This window comes from Leptodactylus fuscus, chromosome 3 (assembly GCF_031893055.1).
Source record: "Leptodactylus fuscus isolate aLepFus1 chromosome 3, aLepFus1.hap2, whole genome shotgun sequence".
Classification (NCBI taxonomy): Eukaryota; Metazoa; Chordata; class Amphibia; order Anura; family Leptodactylidae; genus Leptodactylus; species Leptodactylus fuscus.
The window spans coordinates 222,936,643-222,956,311 of record NC_134267.1 but is presented as its reverse complement, the minus strand read 5'-3'; the positions used below and the strand labels follow the sequence as shown (position 1 = coordinate 222,956,311).

The 19,669-nt window shown below is 41.8% G+C and overlaps 1 protein-coding gene across 1 annotated transcript in view; it reads left to right on the top strand.

Moving 5' to 3' along the window:
* Window positions 1–19,669, top strand: part of PTCHD4 (patched domain containing 4) — a 115,081-nt gene that overhangs the window by 83,209 nt on the left and 12,203 nt on the right. The window contains 1 exon segment of the mRNA XM_075269207.1: window positions 1,053–1,533. Coding sequence (XP_075125308.1) covers window positions 1,053–1,533 — 481 coding nt within the window.

The following is a 19,669-nucleotide window of genomic DNA, read 5'->3' as shown; positions in this document are numbered from 1 at the left end:
TCTATCTATCTATCTATCTATCTGTCTATCTATCTCCTATCTATCTATCTATCTATCTATCTCCTATCTATCTATCTATCTATCTATCTATCTATCTCCTATCTATCTATCTATCTATCTATCTATCGCCTATCTATCTATCTATCTATCTATCTATCTATCTATCTATCTATCTATCTATCTATCTATCTTATATCTATCTATCCCAGGTAAATAGCCAGATACTCAAAAAACCAATCCATATACAGTATCATAGGCATAGAATAGACATAGTAGAAAGATACAGTGAGCGGTTCCTTGTGTGGACAGGCAGTCGGTGTTTGGAGTGCGGTATAATTTGTGTGTGCTGCACTGCGTAAAGCATAACAAAGCCTATAAACTACGGAGATGTTGTATCTGTTCATATACAGGACGTCAGAGAGCAATGTTATCTGTGCCGAAGGGCATTTATAGGGCTAATAAAAGCCCAATCACAGGTGACACATAACACCCGCATTATATACTATATACTCTTTATCTGTCTTTACTGTATATGACTCCCTTAATAAGAACATGCAACAAGTATGACTAGACCATTGTATTCTTACCTGGCTGAAGATGGGGTTTATTTATACGTTACGTCCCTTCCATAAGATATTAGTAATACACATTTGGCATCATAGCAAGAAATAGGGGAAATGAACTGATGAAAGATAATATGACTGTAGAATCAGACTACACAAAGTTACTTGTAGTCTATAACCATGGAGACACACAGATTTCCATACAATTGTAGAACTTTTTTATGACGTTGCCCTATTTTTATTTACGACTTCCAAGGTGTTGAGACCTGTTTCATTATACTTATAAGGGAAGGATGATATGTTACCCATAGCCTGTTTTCTATTATAAGGAAGTTAGATAGGTTAATAGACAGATCCAATACAATCCCTGATACAATAGAACGGCAGCTCCACTTTAATTATTGCAGAGATATGAGTCCCAATGGTGGATTTTTTTCAGTATTCCATTGCTGTAATTTAACCCCACGGTTTCACTTCTGTTTTTCGCAGAATGGAAGACAAAGTTTCATTGGACACCAGTTGGGGGGTGTTGCCGAAGTCCCGAACAGCAAGGATCAGAGGGTCAAATCTGCAAGAGCCATCCAAATGACCTACTACCTCCAGAATTATGGCTCTGCTACCCAAGACCACATCAACGAGCAATGGGAAACTGAATTTTGCACACTAATCCACCAGCTGCAAGAAGAACATCCAGATATCCAGATGTATTCACTGACATCTTTCAGCTTGCTCAGAGACTTTCAGAAAACCATAGAGTTGTCTAGAAGTAAGATTGTGGTGAGTCTTATGCTGGTTCTCCTGGCCGCCACTCTCTCCAGCTCTATGAAGGACTGTCTACGTAGCAAGCCTTTTTTGGGTCTACTGGGAGTGCTCACTATTTGTATCTCCAGTGTCACAGCGGCAGGGATATTTTTCGTAACGGATGGAAGATATAACTCAACTCTCCTGGGAATACCATTCTTTGCTATGGGTAATGATTTATTATATATATATAGGGCTATAGGGGATTCTAGTCTTTGATTGGATAAATTGGTAAGGTATCAGATGACATCATCACACCTTCTAGGAGCTATTGACCAAAAACTATCTATGAACAAACAGATACGGAGTGCAAGGAGTGCAGTGTAACTTCTAGATGCAGAGGACTGAATCTGAGGAACAGAGGATGAAGGATAAGATATGTTATTGTATTATACTTCCACACCCTATATTATGATCAGGTCACGTGATAAGCCTGACCAAACAGAAGTGATTTTAGGGCAGTTTTGAAGCTGCTGTAGTTGGGGATTAATCGGATTGTCCGAGGTAAAGCATCCCAGAGCACTGGTGCAGCTCTAGAAAAGTCTGGGAGTGGGATGTTCGGATAATAGAGGGTGCAATATAGATAGATAGATAGATAGATAGATTACATAGATAGATAGGAGATAGATATGAGATAGATAGATAGATAGATATGAGATAGATAGATAGATAGATAGATAGGAGATAGATAGATAGATATGAGATAGATAGATAGATATGAGATAGATAGATAGATAGATAGATAGATAGATAGGAGATAGATAGATAGATATGAGATAGATAGATAGATAGATAGATAGATAGATAGATAGATAGAGATAGATAGAGATGTGATTTTAGGGCAGTTCTGAAGCTGCTGTAGTTGGGGATTAATCGGATTGTCCGGCGTAAAGCATCCCAGAGCACTGGTGCAGCTCTAGAAGAGTCTGGGAGTGGGATGTTCGGATAACAGAGGGTGCAAGTCTAAGGTCATTGGCAGAGCGGAGAGCGCAGTTAGGGTGGTAGATAGTGATAAGAGAGAAGAAATAGAAGGCGCAGCACTATGGATGGATTCGTTGGTGAGTGTGCCAATTTTTATATTGTATTCTGTGATGGATGGACAAGAGGTACATGTACCGGTTTGACAGAAAGACGAGTCGAGTCTGGCCGCTGCATTCAGGACAGATTGTAGAGGGAGAGTTTAGTAAGAGGAAGCCGAATTAGAAGAGAATTGCCATAGTGAAGACGAGGGCCCCATCTTCTTTACCTCCAACATCATCTTTCCAGGGAATGTCAGGAAAGCTCCATACACATTAGAGAGTTGGCCATTATGGCCAGATTCAGTAGTTTTGGCAAACATTGATCTAATGTGTATGAACAGCTTACATACCAGCAGAATATCTTCCATATTACTTAGGTCCGGTTCACATCTGCGTTCGGGCCATTCCGTCCTATCCGCATGAAATATGGGGAGAGAAAAGTCCTGCAAGCACCACTTTTCTCTCCACATTTTTCATGCGGGAAGCACCCTGACCCCATTATAATCTATGTGGTCCGTGGGTTTCCTTAGCAGACTCCCAAAGGGAGATGTGAACCAGGCCTTATTTGATGTTGTAGGGGATATCATAGTGAGCAAACCTTTTTTTTTGAGGTGAAAGTGCCATCTTGTTACCAAGAGACTTATCCTTTAATCCATATGCACCAGGGGTGTTCTTGAATCTGCTGCAGCGTCCCTTTGTGGGGGTCCATTGGTTGGCTGTAGTCAGGCTTCCATGGGTGGCTGACCATGGACAGGCTAGGTCTACGTTATTTAAGGAAATCTGTCAGGGCGATTTTGCACACCAATCCACCCATAGGTCCTTATGGACCAGGGTTTAGTGTCCCGAATCACCCTGTTATAACTTGATCTGTGGCTGCGTTAAATATAAAAAGCTTTCTACTTACCTACAGATGAGTCCAATGAGTCTCTCGGCGCCTACAAGATTCACCAGTGAAGCCGGAGAAGTACACACGAACTTCACTGCGCATGTGCATAAGGTCCAGCGCATGCACACTGAAGCTTCACTGACGTACTCCCCTGGTGTGAGGAGTAGAGACAATCGGTGACTATGACGTTTTTTGGGGGGGTTTTGTGGCCACAGATAGAGTTATAACCATGGGATATGGAACACTAATGGCCTGTAGGTGGCTTAATGACCCAAATCACCTTGACAGATCCCCTTTCATTTTGTAACTTACTATGACATCTATAGTCATGGCCAATAGACTGACACAAATTTTGGTTTTCGCAAAGATTGTCGTGTTTTTCAATCCTTTAGTCAGGTGTTTCTATGGATACTGAAGTACAAGTCGAAGCATTTCATACGTTTTCACACTTTAATTGACAAATCCATCAAGGTTAGGCAAAGACTGAATATTTACAGATCGTTATTTTTCACGACTTCTGACATATCAGCTCCTGGACTATTTCTGGAATTGTGAACATTTCAATGTTTTGTTCACCGAGCCACTTACTTATCACGTTCGCCTTGTGACATGGTGTCCATCACGTTGGAAAAAAAGCATCGGGCGTCACCACATACCTCCTGAAGTGTGGGGAGAAGTTGCTTTTGGAGGATGTTTAGATCCTATTCTTTATTCATGGTGGTGTTCTTGGGCAAAATTGTACGTAAGCCCACTCCCCTGGATGAAGGACCATCTCACACATGGATGGTCTCAGGATACGTTACTGTTGGCATGACACAGGACTCATGGTAGCATTCACCTTTTCTTCTCTGGACAATCATTCTTCTAGATGTCCCAAAACACTTTAACTATGTAGGTGGTGGGATTAAGTGAGGTGTCGACTCCCGACATTTGGTTGTAAGAGCCATTTCGGTCACAAATGACACTTCTCTTCAAGAGATGGTAGATCTCTGAGTAGCAAGTGCTCCAAGAAGCTATAGTCCCGCCTCCAGTGCACCCATTGCCTCATTTGTCTAAGGATTCATAGTTGTTTTCCTCCTATGTCTATCGCCGTAATGTTCTCTGTAACATGGGGGTGATAGTTCATTATGTATGGGGTTGGTGGTGTACTCCCTTGAAATTTTGGATCCATGACCAAGAAAACCCCCATATCTAAATCCTATTGAGAACCTAGGCTCAATCCTAAAAAAAAGCATGTAGACTAGAGATGAGCGAACAGTAAAATGTCCGAGATTCGATATTCGTTTCAAGTAGCCCCTCAATATTCAACTACTCGAATCGAATATCGAACCCCATTGTAGTCTATGGGGGGGAAAATGCTCGTTTCAGGGGTAGGCAATGTTCGATCAAATTATACTTACCAAGTCCATGAGTGAGGGTTGGGCTGGATCCTCCATGCAGTCTTCTCCGTGCAGCTTCCCTGCGGCATCTTCCGGCTCTGAATTTACTCTGCCAGGCATCGGGCACTACAAGCGGACATGCGCATGCCCGCACTACAAGCAGACATGCGCAGTCGGCTCTGCCCAGGCCCGATGCCTGGCAGAGTGAATGAAGAGCTGAAAGACGCCGCGGGGAAGCTGCACGGAGAAGACTTCTAAAGGTAGGAGAAGAACCAGCGTTGATTGGCCGACTGTATAGCATTCGGCCAATCAATGCCCTGTTCTGCATCGAACTTTTCCATTCGAATAGCGAGTGGTACTCGAACAAGTACGAATATTTCGAATACCATAGTATTCGATTGAACACCTACTCGATCAAGTACTACTCGCTCATCTCTAATGTAGACAAACAACTCAGAAATTGTGATAAAATCGAAGCACTGAATAAGACAAGAACTGGTTGTAATCAGTCAAGCCTCGAAAAGTAAGGGTACATTCACACTACCGTAGTTATAGTCCATTGATCTCATCCGTCATAACATGGGAGCGACAGACTTAAATGGTGACAGAGTGACTGATGCAGATGGAACCGTCCCCGCTTTCACTGTAATGTACAAAACATGATGGACGCTTTCTCCGGTCATGTTTGTTACTTTTCTAACGGATGGAAAAGTTCTGCAGATACAACTTTTTGCAAATGTGTCGGAAAAAATTTCCATAATATTTTTTACATTAGTAAATAGGAACGGATCACCGTTTAGGTCCGTTGCTCTTATCCTATGACAAATGAGAGCAACAGACTATAATGACGGTAGTCTCAACACTGTAACTATTGAGTCTTTGCATAAACTTGATGAGACAGATTTCTTATGCCTTGTACATTGGTTTTCTGCTGTTCATAGCATAAAAAGACACATTTTTTTGCACAAATTGGGTTTTTTAATTTCTGTACCGGCCTCGGCACTTTCCCAAGGACGTACAGGGGCCAGGCCAAATCTAGCGTCAATGATGCAGGAAATATACATAGACTATGAGCTGGCGTACGTTTCCTCCCAGGCACACAGCCCGGCAAAGGATGCGCCTCACTTATAAGGAGGTGTGCACGTCATCATATATGAGACGTACCCTCTGCCGACCCTTGGGCTCTGAAGACTGGCATTAGGAATGCCAGTCTTCATAAACCATACAAAGATCTAAAAACACCGAAGCAGCAAACTAGACGAAAACTAAAATTTGTGTCGGTCTCAGAACTTTTGCCCACAACTGTATATATCCTATTAGGGATTGTGTATTGAGGCATACCCTCTAATTTGGCGAGTATTGTTCTTGCAGATATGACCTTACTGGCTTCATGTTCGATACCGAGTCACATTAACATTCAGTGTACAACTCTCCCAAGTAGAGCTTGAAAACATCCAGATATTTATGCGGTGTGCCTTTACAAGCACTAACAAGATGAACAATCCTCCTTAAAGACCAAGAAAGGTTGTTAAAGGGCGTATAGACCTTTATAATGTTCCAATGCATCAAAAAGAAAAAAAAATAAGTCAATTTTGCAAATAGCCATACCTAAAAATATCCGATCGTTTTATGTATACAGCTCCTATGCAGGCCATTGTGTCTCCGTGGTTTTAGAATACAAGAAATCTCTCGGTACTCTTTAAAGGGATTCTACCATTAAAAACTTTTTTGTCGTTGACACGTTGGAATAGCCTTAAGAAAGGCTATTCTTCTCCTACTTTTAGATGTCTTCTTCGCCCCGCTGTTCAGTTAAAATTCCATTTTCCGTCGGTATGTAAATGAGTTCTCTCGCAGCACTGGGGGCGGGCCCCAGCGCTCAAACAGCACTGGGGGGATCCCCAATGCTGCGAGAGAACTCTCCAGCATCGCCTCCATCTTCTTCAGGAACAGCCTCTTCATGCGTCTTCTTCCGGTGCAGGCAGTGAAACTTGTAGGCCTCGGGCAGAGCCGACTGCGCATGCCCGCTGCCACAAGAAAAATGGCCATTTACACAGTAAGTAAGCAGCTGTTTTTCTTTTGTCCGAGGGCATGCGCAGTCGGCTCTGCCTGAGGCCTACCAGTTTCACCACCTGCGCCGGAAGAAGATGCATGAAGAGGCCGTTCCTGAAGAAGATGGAGGCGGCGCTGGAGAGTTCTCTCGCAGCATTGGGGATGCCCCCAGTGCTGCAAGAGAACTCATTTGCATACCGACGGAAAATGGAATTTTAACCGAACAGCGGGGCGAAGAAGACATCTAAAGGTAGAAGAATAGCCTTTTGTGTCTCCGAACTGTGTCATGGTCGTGTACGTGGGTGGACAGAAATTAATGGGTTAGTGTTTTATCTGGGAAAAAACTGGATAACACACTGAACCACCTCACGGTCATCTGCAAGGGGCCTAAGCCTCAAAATAGTGTAACACTTCCAGTTCTGTAGAGATTACTTCTCAGCAGTCACTGCTTACCTCCGCCCCCTGTTTCCACAGGTCGTAAAGCATGCCCACTACATTCTCCCATAGAAGTCATTAAACATCTCCAGTTTGCATGTTCTATAGTTTCTGTGGCTACTGTAAATCTACCAAGATGCAAGATGGCCGCCCCATAATCCCTTCCCTTTAAGTTGATTCCATTAATGACATACATAATACAAAAACAACAATAATACCAGACGAGATCTTTCGATGATTAAGGACTTGATGATAATTTATTTAGACACATATTACAACAAGCAGATAAATATTTATTTCACCAACCGGGTTACAATAAAGTTTTTTCTCGCTGAGGGCGTTAAAAAAAAAAAAATCGTCTCCAGTAATTGATATTGGGATTGTGACAGAAGACAGATTGTGGAATCAATAGAATATTTGTGTTTTAGTGAGAAGGAGGACGCAGGGAATACTAAAAGGTTTTATATAATTTTCTACTTGGCTGAATCTCTTCGGAGTCCCTCTGGTGATATAATAAAGACATAGGGAAAAAAAAATTTACAATTCGGAGTAAATAGAAGTTATATCCACAAAAATAGAAATTGCATTTTAAACCTGCAGGAGGTTGGTGGTTACGGGCGAAGTAAATGCGCTGAAGTGACGAGACGGCACATAGATCGCAGGACAGATAACCTGCCAGCGATGGCGTCCTTACACCTGCCATGGGGCCCATAGCGTGATGGAGCCCGGTACGGAACTGCTTCCTTGATAGTATCATATCATACACTGAGCCGTCCTCTGATTGGCAACCTTGTAGTCCATTATAGTGGCCCCATGCTTAAAGCTATAGTCACATGGCTGGCAGGGTTAATGGCATGTGTCACACGTTCATCTAGTAGAAGGCATTGAGATACCATCCATGTGCACCAGGTAACAAGCCTATGACCTACTCACTATATCATTACTAAACCATCCTAGACCACCAGGATTATCATTAATATTACTATTAACCCCCTGATCACCTTAGCTGTTAACGCAGACATCATCTATACTAGTGGTTCTCTACTGGTGGTACATGAACCACCCAAGATCCCTATTGGTGCCCAGTAGGGAAGCGACTGTGCCTGGCCTTGGGCGCCTTCCTACTTTAACTCCCGCTTTAGCAGGAGTCCCAACAATCTAGAACCGCAATGAACGCATAAATAGAGGTACTCATATGTGTTTCGGGGAGTGAACAGTGAGCTGGTTTCAATACTCATCACTCCGCTTCTCGTTCCTGGAGTAGAGAAGATGCAGATAGGTGCGTAATGAATGAATCCGGCTTACTGCTCACTCCTGGGCATTACTTAGGGTTTCCGACACTGACGGGGCCATAATAATGTGCGTGGTGGCCATTATAGAACATTTGTGAGCACTGTGGACGCCATGTTTGTGGAGGTACTAAGAGGACCATTATACTGAGTATTGGGGCTCTGAGGGGTTTGTTAAACCAGAGGGGGTTATTTTTATGTGTTGGGACACTAAGAAGTGTATTATATTGTATGTGGACTCACTGACGGGTCATTACAGTGAATGGAAGACATAGAGGAGGCCATTATTCTGTGTGTGAGGGCATAGAGGGGGCATCATTATAACTGATGATGGGGACTCCAAACAAAGTGTCAACATTTAGAATTGATCACCACATTGGGAGTACTTGCGTGGAAGTTTATTACTAGGTGGCACTTCACTTGAAAAGGTTGATAAACACTTATCTAGACTCCCATGATTTTCATTATGAATGGCTAAATGACAAGGGTTGTCCCTGATGGACTGACTCACTAATGCTCTGGAGAATCCTCTGGTGGGCCCAGGGTCTAACACAATAATGGTTGAGAAGAATGTGAAGGGTACAATGGTCTATATTCTAGGCGTTGTAGATGTAAATTAATGTCTTTCTGGGGGCCCAAGGAACCTCAGCCGACTAACTATCTAACCATAACCAACTAACCATCATGGGATTACATTCTCTAAAACTCAATTCTTGCATATCAGTTCTACGTTCTTTAAAATTCACTTCACTAACCCACTAGACATGGGGGATTGAGGTAAAACCATCAGACCGTCAAGGGTAATCGTAATAACTGCAAGGTTAGTAGAAATGGGCATTGCATTACTAAAGATAGACCTTCTTTTATGTAGATTGTGAGCCCCATATAGGGATCTCAATGTACATTCTTTCTTCCTATCAGTATGTCTTTGTAGAATGGGAGGAAATCTACACAAACACGGGGAGAACATATAAACTCCTTAGAGATGTTGTTCCTGGTGGGACCTAGGACTCCAACACTGCAAGGTTGCAATGCTAACCACTGAGCCACCATGTTGCCCCAACAAATATAGACTTTGTCCAAAGCACCAGGACCTCTGAACCACCAGAGAGGGACGTCAAGTATAGATAGTAAATACTGTAGACAGAACGTTTTCTTCGTTTAAGGAGATTTCCCCATCTCATAAAGTGATATATATATATATATATATATATATATATATATGTGACATATCACTAGGCATTAAATGAGGCTGTACGGCCATTATCTACACAGTCGGTGGTGGTGAGCAAAGCTATAAATAGGCTGTACAGATAAAGCCAATCTTCAGTCTCACAGTCAGTGGAAGTCCTCACTCAACTGTCTTCTGAAACTGATGGCATCCCCTAGGTATATGCTATCACTAAATAAGATGGCAAAACCCTTCTAAGAAATGACCTGTCTAGACCTATGAGTTCTGCAGGTCTAGACAGTCAAAGTAGCTCTCATATATACAGATCCAAACACATTCCCCATAGGACCTCAAAATTATAAGCACTAAGATGCCTCTAAACAATGCCATTATATATACTATGAGACCGTGAGGACAAGCACCATGTTGCCTACCATCCATCTATACAGAACATATGTAGCTGATGGTCTACCCTCCATTTATAGAAAACATCTGTACTTGATGGCCTACTCTCCATCTGTACGGAACATATGCGTCTGATGGCCTACCCTTCATCTATAGAGAGCATATGCATGTGATGGCCTACCCTCAATCTATAGAGAGCATATGTATCTGATAGCCTACCCTCAATCTACGTGGAACATATGTATCTAATGGCATACCCTCAATCTATAGAGAGCATACTTATCTAATGGCCTACCCGCCACCTATAGAGAACGCATGTATCTGATGGCTTACACTCCATCCATACAGAACATGTATCCCTTAACATCTGTCATGGAGATACAGTTAGAAGACCCCCTTACACAGACAGAAAGCCAATTGCACAAAAATTGACAGATTTGACCAAGTTTTATCTAGCGTGTACAGGGTCCTTTAGGCTAAAGCCCCACATTGCGAAAAAGCTGCTTTTTTACGTTGCAGATTTTGCAGCATTTTTTTGAGCTAAAGCCAGGAGTGGATTTCACAGAAGGGAGAAGTATAAGAACTTCCATTCTATTCTACATTCCTCTTCAAGCCACTCTTGACTTTGGCTCAAAAATCTGCCACAAAATCTGGAACAAAAAAAGCAGCTTTAACGCAACTTGGAGCCTCGGCCTTAGACTGTGCTCCCCTAGGACATGTTTTTGGCTGTGATTTCTTCCCCTTTGAACATACATGCACACTCCGCTATGGAGGAATAGATTTTGGTGTATAAAAATTGTCTCCGAAGACATTTCCAAATAGTTTTGCCATCTGCTGGACCTTTTAAAGGGGTCTTCTAGGGTATTGATTGTAAATCGCCAGGAGTCTGACATTCTGGTCCCCGACTGATCAGTTGTTTAAAGAGACCATAGTGTTCAGGTGAGGGCTGCGGCTTCTTTAGTACTCACCGAGTGCAACACCGTACATTTACATAGAGTAGCGGCTGTGCTTTGGATCACAGCTCAGTCCGTTTACTTGAATGGGACTGCAGTGCGATGAAGTTACGTGACTGATGAATATGACATTACATGGCTCTCTGCTGATCTGCAGGGTCCCGGGTGTTCGATCCCCAAGGATCTTTAATGAATAACTTATCCCAAGGCTGGGTCCCCAATTATATAAAGTCCCAGAAAACCCCTTTAATCCTGTCTGAGCTCCTGGGAATACATCATCCTCCAAATGGCCATTCTGACCCTGGCTGCATTACGTTGCATTTTGCAGTCGCTTCATTGATTTCAGGGTCCTGTTTTAATTCCACGCGTCCCCATCTTTAGAAATATACATCAGTTATCGGTATTCTACTTAAAGCAGCCAGCGTCTCCTGAAGATGTAAATCTTCCTCCATAAGCACTTCCTTGTAATTGGCTCGGGGGTTCTGCTAGGCTCAAGACTTGACGGTAGTATCGATAAGGCTTTCTGTTTGCTTGATGTGGGTATACATTATTTAACGCTCAGCGGGGGCCGTATTCAGCTCGCACTTTACTAATTAAAATGGCTTTTCTTTTGGTGTTAACTTAAATTGCGGATACGCCTTAAGGAGCTGCTATAAATAAACTGGAGCGGAAATGATATGTGACCAGCAAAATGGGCTTCACAGATATTTTTGAGGTTCATTAATCTTCAGTTCACGAAATCTTTTATGTGGCGCAGTTAATGAACGAAATACTAATCGCTAACATATTATTATTTGTATATTATTTATTTATTTAGTTGATTATTTATGCAAATGAGGCAAAAAAACTTCATAAGGAATGTAAAGATTAAATCCTAGATACGGCTATACAGCTCAGCAGCTCTGACTATATACAAGTATGAACCAAGATAAACTTGTACAAAGGACACTGGACCTAAATATGTCTTACTATCCATAAAATTATAAATGTGTGGGGATAATATCACTTATATTACATAAAACATATATTGAATTAATATAAATGTAAATTTAAGTCACTGCCTACATGCCTTATATTACTTATCCTGTACTGATCCTGAGTTACATCCTGTATTATACTCCAGAGCTGCACTCACTATTCTGCTGGTACAGTCACTGTGTACATACATTACATTACTTATCCTGTACTGATCCTGAGTTACATCCTGTATTATACTCCAGAGCTGCACTCACTATTCTGCTGGTGCAGTCACTGTGTACATACATTACATTACTTATCCTGTACTGATCCTGAGTTACATCCTGTGTTATACTCCAGAGCTGCGCTCACTATTCTGTTGGTACAGTCACTGTGTACATACATTACATTACTTATCCTGTACTGATCCTGAGTTATATCCTGTACTCACTATTCTGCTGGTACAGTCACTGCCTACATGCCTTATATTACTTATCCTGTACTGATCCTGAGTTACATCCTGTATTATACTCCAGAGCTGCGCTCACTATTCTGCTGGTGCAGTCACTGTGTGCATACATTACATTACTTATCCTGTACTGATCCTGAGTTACATCCTGTGTTATACTCCAGAGCTGCGCTCACTATTCTGCTGGTGCAGTCACTGTATACATACATTACATTACTTATCCTGTACTGATCCTGAGTTACATCCTGTATTATACTCCAGAGCTGCACTCACTATTCTGCTGGTACAATCACTGTGTACATACATTACATTACTTATCCTGTACTGATCCTGAGGTACATCCTGTATTATACTCCAGAGCTGCGCTCACTATTCTGCTGGTACAGTCACTGTGTACATACATTACGTATCCTGTACTGATCCTGAGTTATATCCTGTATTATACTCCAGAGCTGTGCTCACTATTCTGCTGGTACAGTCACTGCCTACATGCCTTATATTACTTATCCTGTACTGATCCTGAGTTACATCCTGTATTATACTCCAGAGCTGCGCTCACTATTCTGCTGGTGCAGTCACTGTATACATACATTACATTACTTATCCTGTACTGATCCTGAGTTACATCCTGTATTATACTCCAGAGCTGCACTCACTATTCTGCTGGTACAGTCACTGTGTGCATACATTACATTACTTATCCTGTACTGATCCTGAGTTATATCCTGTATTATACTCCAGAGCTGCACTCACTATTCTGCTGGTACAGTCACTGTGTACATGCATTACATTACTTATCCTGTACTTATCCTGAGTTATATCCTGTATTATACTCCAGAGCTGCGCTCACTATTCTGCTGGTACAGTCACTGTGTACATACATTACATTACTTTTCCTGTACTGATCCTGAGTTATATCCTGTATTATACTCCAGAGCTGCACTCACTATTCTGCTGGTACAGTCACTGTGTACATGCATTACATTACTTATCCTGTACTTATCCTGAGTTATATCCTGTATTATACTCCAGAGCTGCACTCACTATTCTGCTGGTACAGTCACTGTGTACATACATTACATTACTTGTCCTGTACTGATCCTGAGTTACATCCTGTATTATACTCCAGAGCTGCACTCACTATTCTGCTGGTACAGTCACTGTGTACATACATTACATTACTTATCCTGTACTGGTCCTGTGTTACATCCTGTATTATACTCCAGAGCTGCGCTCACTATTCTGCTGGTACAGTCACTGTGTACATACATTACATTACTTATCCTGTACTGATCCTGAGTTATATCCTGTATTATACTCCAGAGCTGCACTCACTATTCTGCTGGTGCAGTCACTGTATACATACATTACATTACTTATCCTGTACTGGTCCTGTGTTACATCCTGTATTATACTCCAGAGCTGTACTCACTATTCTGTTGGTGTAGTCACTGTGTACATACATTACATTACTTATCCTATACTGATCCTGAGTTACGTCCTGTATTATACTCCAGAGCTGCACTCACTATTCTGCTGGTACAGTCACTGTGTGCATACATTACATTACTTATCCTGTACTGATCCTGAGTTACATCCTGTATTATACTCCAGAGCTGCGCTCACTATTCTGCTGGTACAGTCACTGTGTACATACATTACTTATCCTGTACTGATCCTGAGTTACATCCTGTATTATACTCCAGAGCTGCACTCACTATTCTGCTGGTACAGTCACTGGGTATATACATTACATTACTTATCCTGTACTGATCCTGAGTTACATCCTGTATTATACTCCAGAGCTGCGCTCACTATTCTGCTGGTACAGTCACTGTGTACATACATTACATTACTTATCCTGTACTGATCCTGAGTTACATCCTGTATTATACTCCAGAGCTGCGCTCACTATTCTGCTGGTACAGTCACTGTGTATATACATTACATTACTTATCCTGTACTGATCCTGAGTTACATCCTGTATTATACTCCAGAGCTGCACTCACTATTCTGCTGGTGCAGTCACTGTGTACATACATTACATTACTTATCCTGTACTGATCCTGAGTTACATCCTGTATTATACTCCAGAGCTGTGCTCACTATTCTGCTGGTACATTCACTGTGTATATACATTACATTACTTATCCTGTACTGATCCTGAGTTATATCCGGTATTATACTCCAGAGCTGCGCTCACTATTCTGCTGGTACAGTCACTGTGTACATACATTACATTACTTATCCTGTACTGATCCTGAGTTATATCCTGTATTATACTCCAGAGCTGCGCTCACTATTCTGCTGGTACAGTCACTGTGTATATACATTACATTACTTATCCTGTACTGATCCTGAGTTACATCCTGTATTATACTCCAGAGCTGCGCTCACTATTCTGCTGGTACAGTCACTGTGTACATACATTACGTATCCTGTACTGATCCTGAGTTATATCCTGTATTATACTCCAGAGCTGTGCTCACTATTCTGCTGGTACAGTCACTGTGTACATACATTACGTATCCTGTACTGATCCTGAGTTATATCCGGTATTATACTCCAGAGCTGCACTCACTATTCTGCTGGTGCAGTCACTGTGTACATACATTACATTACTTATCCTGTACTGATCCTGAGTTACATCCTGTATTATACTCCAGAGCTGCGCTCACTATTCTGCTGGTGCAGTCAATGTGTACATACATTACATTACTTATCCTGTACTGATCCTGAGTTACATCCTGTATTATACTCCAGAGCTGCACTCACTATTCTGCTGGTACAGTCACTGTGTACATACATTACATTACTTTTCCTGTACTGATCCTGAGTTATATCCTGTATTATACTCCAGAGCTGCACTCACTATTCTGCTGGTACAGTCACTGTGTACATGCATTACATTACTTATCCTGTACTTATCCTGAGTTATATCCTGTATTATACTCCAGAGCTGCACTCACTATTCTGCTAGTACAGTCACTGTGTACATACATTACATTACTTGTCCTGTACTGATCCTGAGTTACATCCTGTATTATACTCCAGAGCTGCACTCACTATTCTGCTGGTACAGTCACTGTGTACATACATTACATTACTTATCCTGTACTGGTCCTGTGTTACATCCTGTATTATACTCCAGAGCTGCGCTCACTATTCTGCTGGTACAGTCACTGTGTACATACATTACATTACTTATCCTGTACTGATCCTGAGTTATATCCTGTATTATACTCCAGAGCTGCACTCACTATTCTGCTGGTGCAGTCACTGTATACATACATTACATTACTTATCCTGTACTGGTCCTGTGTTACATCCTGTATTATACTCCAGAGCTGTACTCACTATTCTGTTGGTGTAGTCACTGTGTACATACATTACATTACTTATCCTATACTGATCCTGAGTTACGTCCTGTATTATACTCCAGAGCTGCACTCACTATTCTGCTGGTACAGTCACTGTGTACATACATTACATTACTTATCCTGTACTGATCCTGAGTTACATCCTGTATTATACTCCAGAGCTGCACTCACTATTCTGCTGGTACAGTCACTGTGTACATACATTACTTATCCTGTACTGATCCTGAGTTACATCCTGTATTATACTCCAGAGCTGCACTCACTATTCTGCTGGTACAGTCACTGGGTATATACATTACATTACTTATCCTGTACTGATCCTGAGTTACATCCTGTATTATACTCCAGAGCTGCGCTCACTATTCTGCTGGTACAGTCACTGTGTACATACATTACATTACTTATCCTGTACTGATCCTGAGTTACATCCTGTATTATACTCCAGAGCTGCGCTCACTATTCTGCTGGTACAGTCACTGTGTATATACATTACATTACTTATCCTGTACTGATCCTGAGTTACATCCTGTATTATACTCCAGAGCTGCACTCACTATTCTGCTGGTGCAGTCACTGTGTACATACATTACATTACTTATCCTGTACTGATCCTGAGTTACATCCTGTATTATACTCCAGAGCTGTGCTCACTATTCTGCTGGTACATTCACTGTGTATATACATTACATTACTTATCCTGTACTGATCCTGAGTTATATCCGGTATTATACTCCAGAGCTGCGCTCACTATTCTGCTGGTACAGTCACTGTGTACATACATTACATTACTTATCCTGTACTGATCCTGAGTTATATCCTGTATTATACTCCAGAGCTGCGCTCACTATTCTGCTGGTACAGTCACTGTGTATATACATTACATTACTTATCCTGTACTGATCCTGAGTTACATCCTGTATTATACTCCAGAGCTGCGCTCACTATTCTGCTGGTACAGTCACTGTGTACATACATTACGTATCCTGTACTGATCCTGAGTTATATCCTGTATTATACTCCAGAGCTGTGCTCACTATTCTGCTGGTACAGTCACTGTGTACAGTTATTACTTATCCTGTACTGATCCTGAGTTATATCCGGTATTATACTCCAGAGCTGCACTCACTATTCTGCTGGTACAGTCACTGTGTACATACATTACATTACTTATCCTGTACTGATCCTGAGTTATATCCGGTATTATACTCCAGAGCTGCGCTCACTATTCTGCTGGTACAGTCACTGTGTACATACATTACATTACTTATCCTGTACTGATCCTGAGTTATATCCTGTATTATACTCCAGAGCTGTGCTCACTATTCTGCTGGTACAGTCACTGTGTACATACATTATGTTACTTATCCTGTACTGATCCTGAATTCCACTTCATTTTCCACCATGTGAACATATTTTTAGAAGGGGTACATAAAATAAATCAAATGCCGATGTAGTAAAATTCAGAATTAGGTTAGGTCCCCAGAGATTGGTTCAGAGCCACGGACATACAATGTGGGCAGCTGCAATCAACAAGACGAGAAGGCAATATTTTGTTTAATTACTGTTTTGTCCCTGCAGTAAAGTCTAAGCTGAATGCAAATCACCAGAGAAAGTTCTGTGCAGACTGAGCCAGCAAGGAATCCTGGGAGATTTGAGCTTTGAAGCATACAGAATAGTTAGGCAGCCGTGGGCTATAACGCAGACACTCCAAGTATATGAGAAGTGCTAAAGGTAACTGGGAGGTTAAGACCCCTGGATGGTGGAGACATCTGGGCATTTGCCTTCCTATATAAAACCTCGAGGACAGATCATGAATGATTATTATGTGGAAGATGATTGTAATGGGGTGTTAGTTACATTAGGTTCAATGGGATCCGCTCTCTTCTTTTTTCTGCTAGCTAGTAGTGGAAAAAGGAAGCAAGATGCCCTATCTTGCCACGAATTCCGCGGCACAAGACTCCCTCCCAATTAGGCCCATTCATTCGGGCCTAATCCGGAGCGGAATGCCGCAACAGGATGCCGATGCATTCCATCGTGGCTAGCCATGCGATATGTCTCACACGGAATCCATTTTCCACCATGTGAACATACCCTAAAAAGAGTAGTGAGTCAAGATTTAACAAGTTTAGGATTTGGTTAGAGGGGTTAGGAGATGATCTGTATTAAAATACGTTAACATGTATTTCAGGAGTCCGACCATTGCAGAGTCCATCACAAATGCCCGACAAAAATTTCTTGTAAACCCAACTTTGTCATCCAGCAATGTCAGGGCAAACACATTGGACAACCGATGGACCCTATTACAGTCGTTGGAGTCATTCACCATCCATTGTTGTCTGGGCCATATTTCTTTCTTCTGGTCATGCAATGGACGAGAAGACTGAAGACAAGGATGTAGATGTGAACATGCCCTTAAAGGGGTTGTACAGGACTTCAAAAATATGGCTACTTTCCTCTTTTCAGTAAGTGACATCATCTCTGTCTTTAATGGGACAGTGATGTGGGATTGCCATGTGACCAACCAATGTGAGCAGCCATGTTTTAGAAGTCGTGTACTACCCTTTGATCGGTCAGGTCAGTACCCTAGAACACAAAGTCATGCAGTCTTTCAATTTGACTAGTTAACAAAATGTAGGATAGGTCTGTAGAGAATGCCATCTGTTATCTTGATTTTGTGAATTTGGGGCAGATTTACCAAAACAATCACAAGTAAATATGGTGGACACATCCAGTGTTGGTACCTGGGCAATATGTTTCCGTCCCATATATCTACAGTACAGTGCATATCAGCAATAACATCTGATGGGTTATATTTGGACCATAACATCTAAAAATTGACTCCAGTGGCAAGAAATTGACTCCAAAGTCATCTCCAAATGGGATTGTCTTCTGCTGGCCCTCTGAACATTGTCATTTTTTTTTGTCCATGGGCCTATCAGACAATAATCTGGTACTCTAGTGGGCCAATCCGGTCTTGTCCATATCCACAAATCTGTTTAATTTCCCAAAGGGCATCTGAAACTTAAGAACTGGACTTCATTAGCTTGCCATGGTCCATTGCACCAAAAGTTAGTTGCACTAACTTTGATAAATCTCCATTGGCCCTGTTACTGTTCGCACAACGTGAGCTTTGTATACGGTGGAAATATTATCCTAAAAATTTTGCAAAACACTCTATCAAGTTTTGTAGACCTTTAACTGCCCCAAATCTCAAGAGACAATTTTTAGGAGCGCCACTAGGGAGAGATTAATTTTCCAGGCCAAAAATAAATGCTAATGTAATAATGAAATAATTGGGTTAATATTTCAGCGTGTGCGGCTGGAGGCTTGTATGGCGGATGAATTACTATCAGCAGCATTCCAGAGGAATCTATAGCAGAACATATTTAATTAAGTGAGAAGCTTATTAACCGGCCCCGATAAATTATTCATTTCACACAGGAAACATCTGAGTAATGTAAAGATGTAATCAGTTTCATCAGCCGCTTCGGTTTTTGCCGTTCACCCCTGGAGTATTTGTAGTTTGACATAGACAAATCTGGATGGACACAGGTATGGCGGAGCATGCTTAGTGGGCATTTACTAAAAAAAACCAAAAAAAACTTTACCTCTAATACCTGCCATGTGTCTACCGGTTCGAGTGCTAGGGTGTAGAGATGAGGGAATAAGTTTATAACCAGCTGGATACATTACAAAATTTCCAAAAATATCAGGTCTGACTTAACCAAAACTTTTGGGGTTTACTACCCATGAATCACTCTTATAGTTTGGGGTCTCTTGAGAATATAATAAGTAGAGGCCCAGGGGAGGTGCAGAAACATAACAAACAATACTCACCTTTCCTCATCCTTCAGCTCCTCACAATCCCCCTGAGTGATATCACGGGCCCCCGGGGGACTGCTGAGGCTTGTGA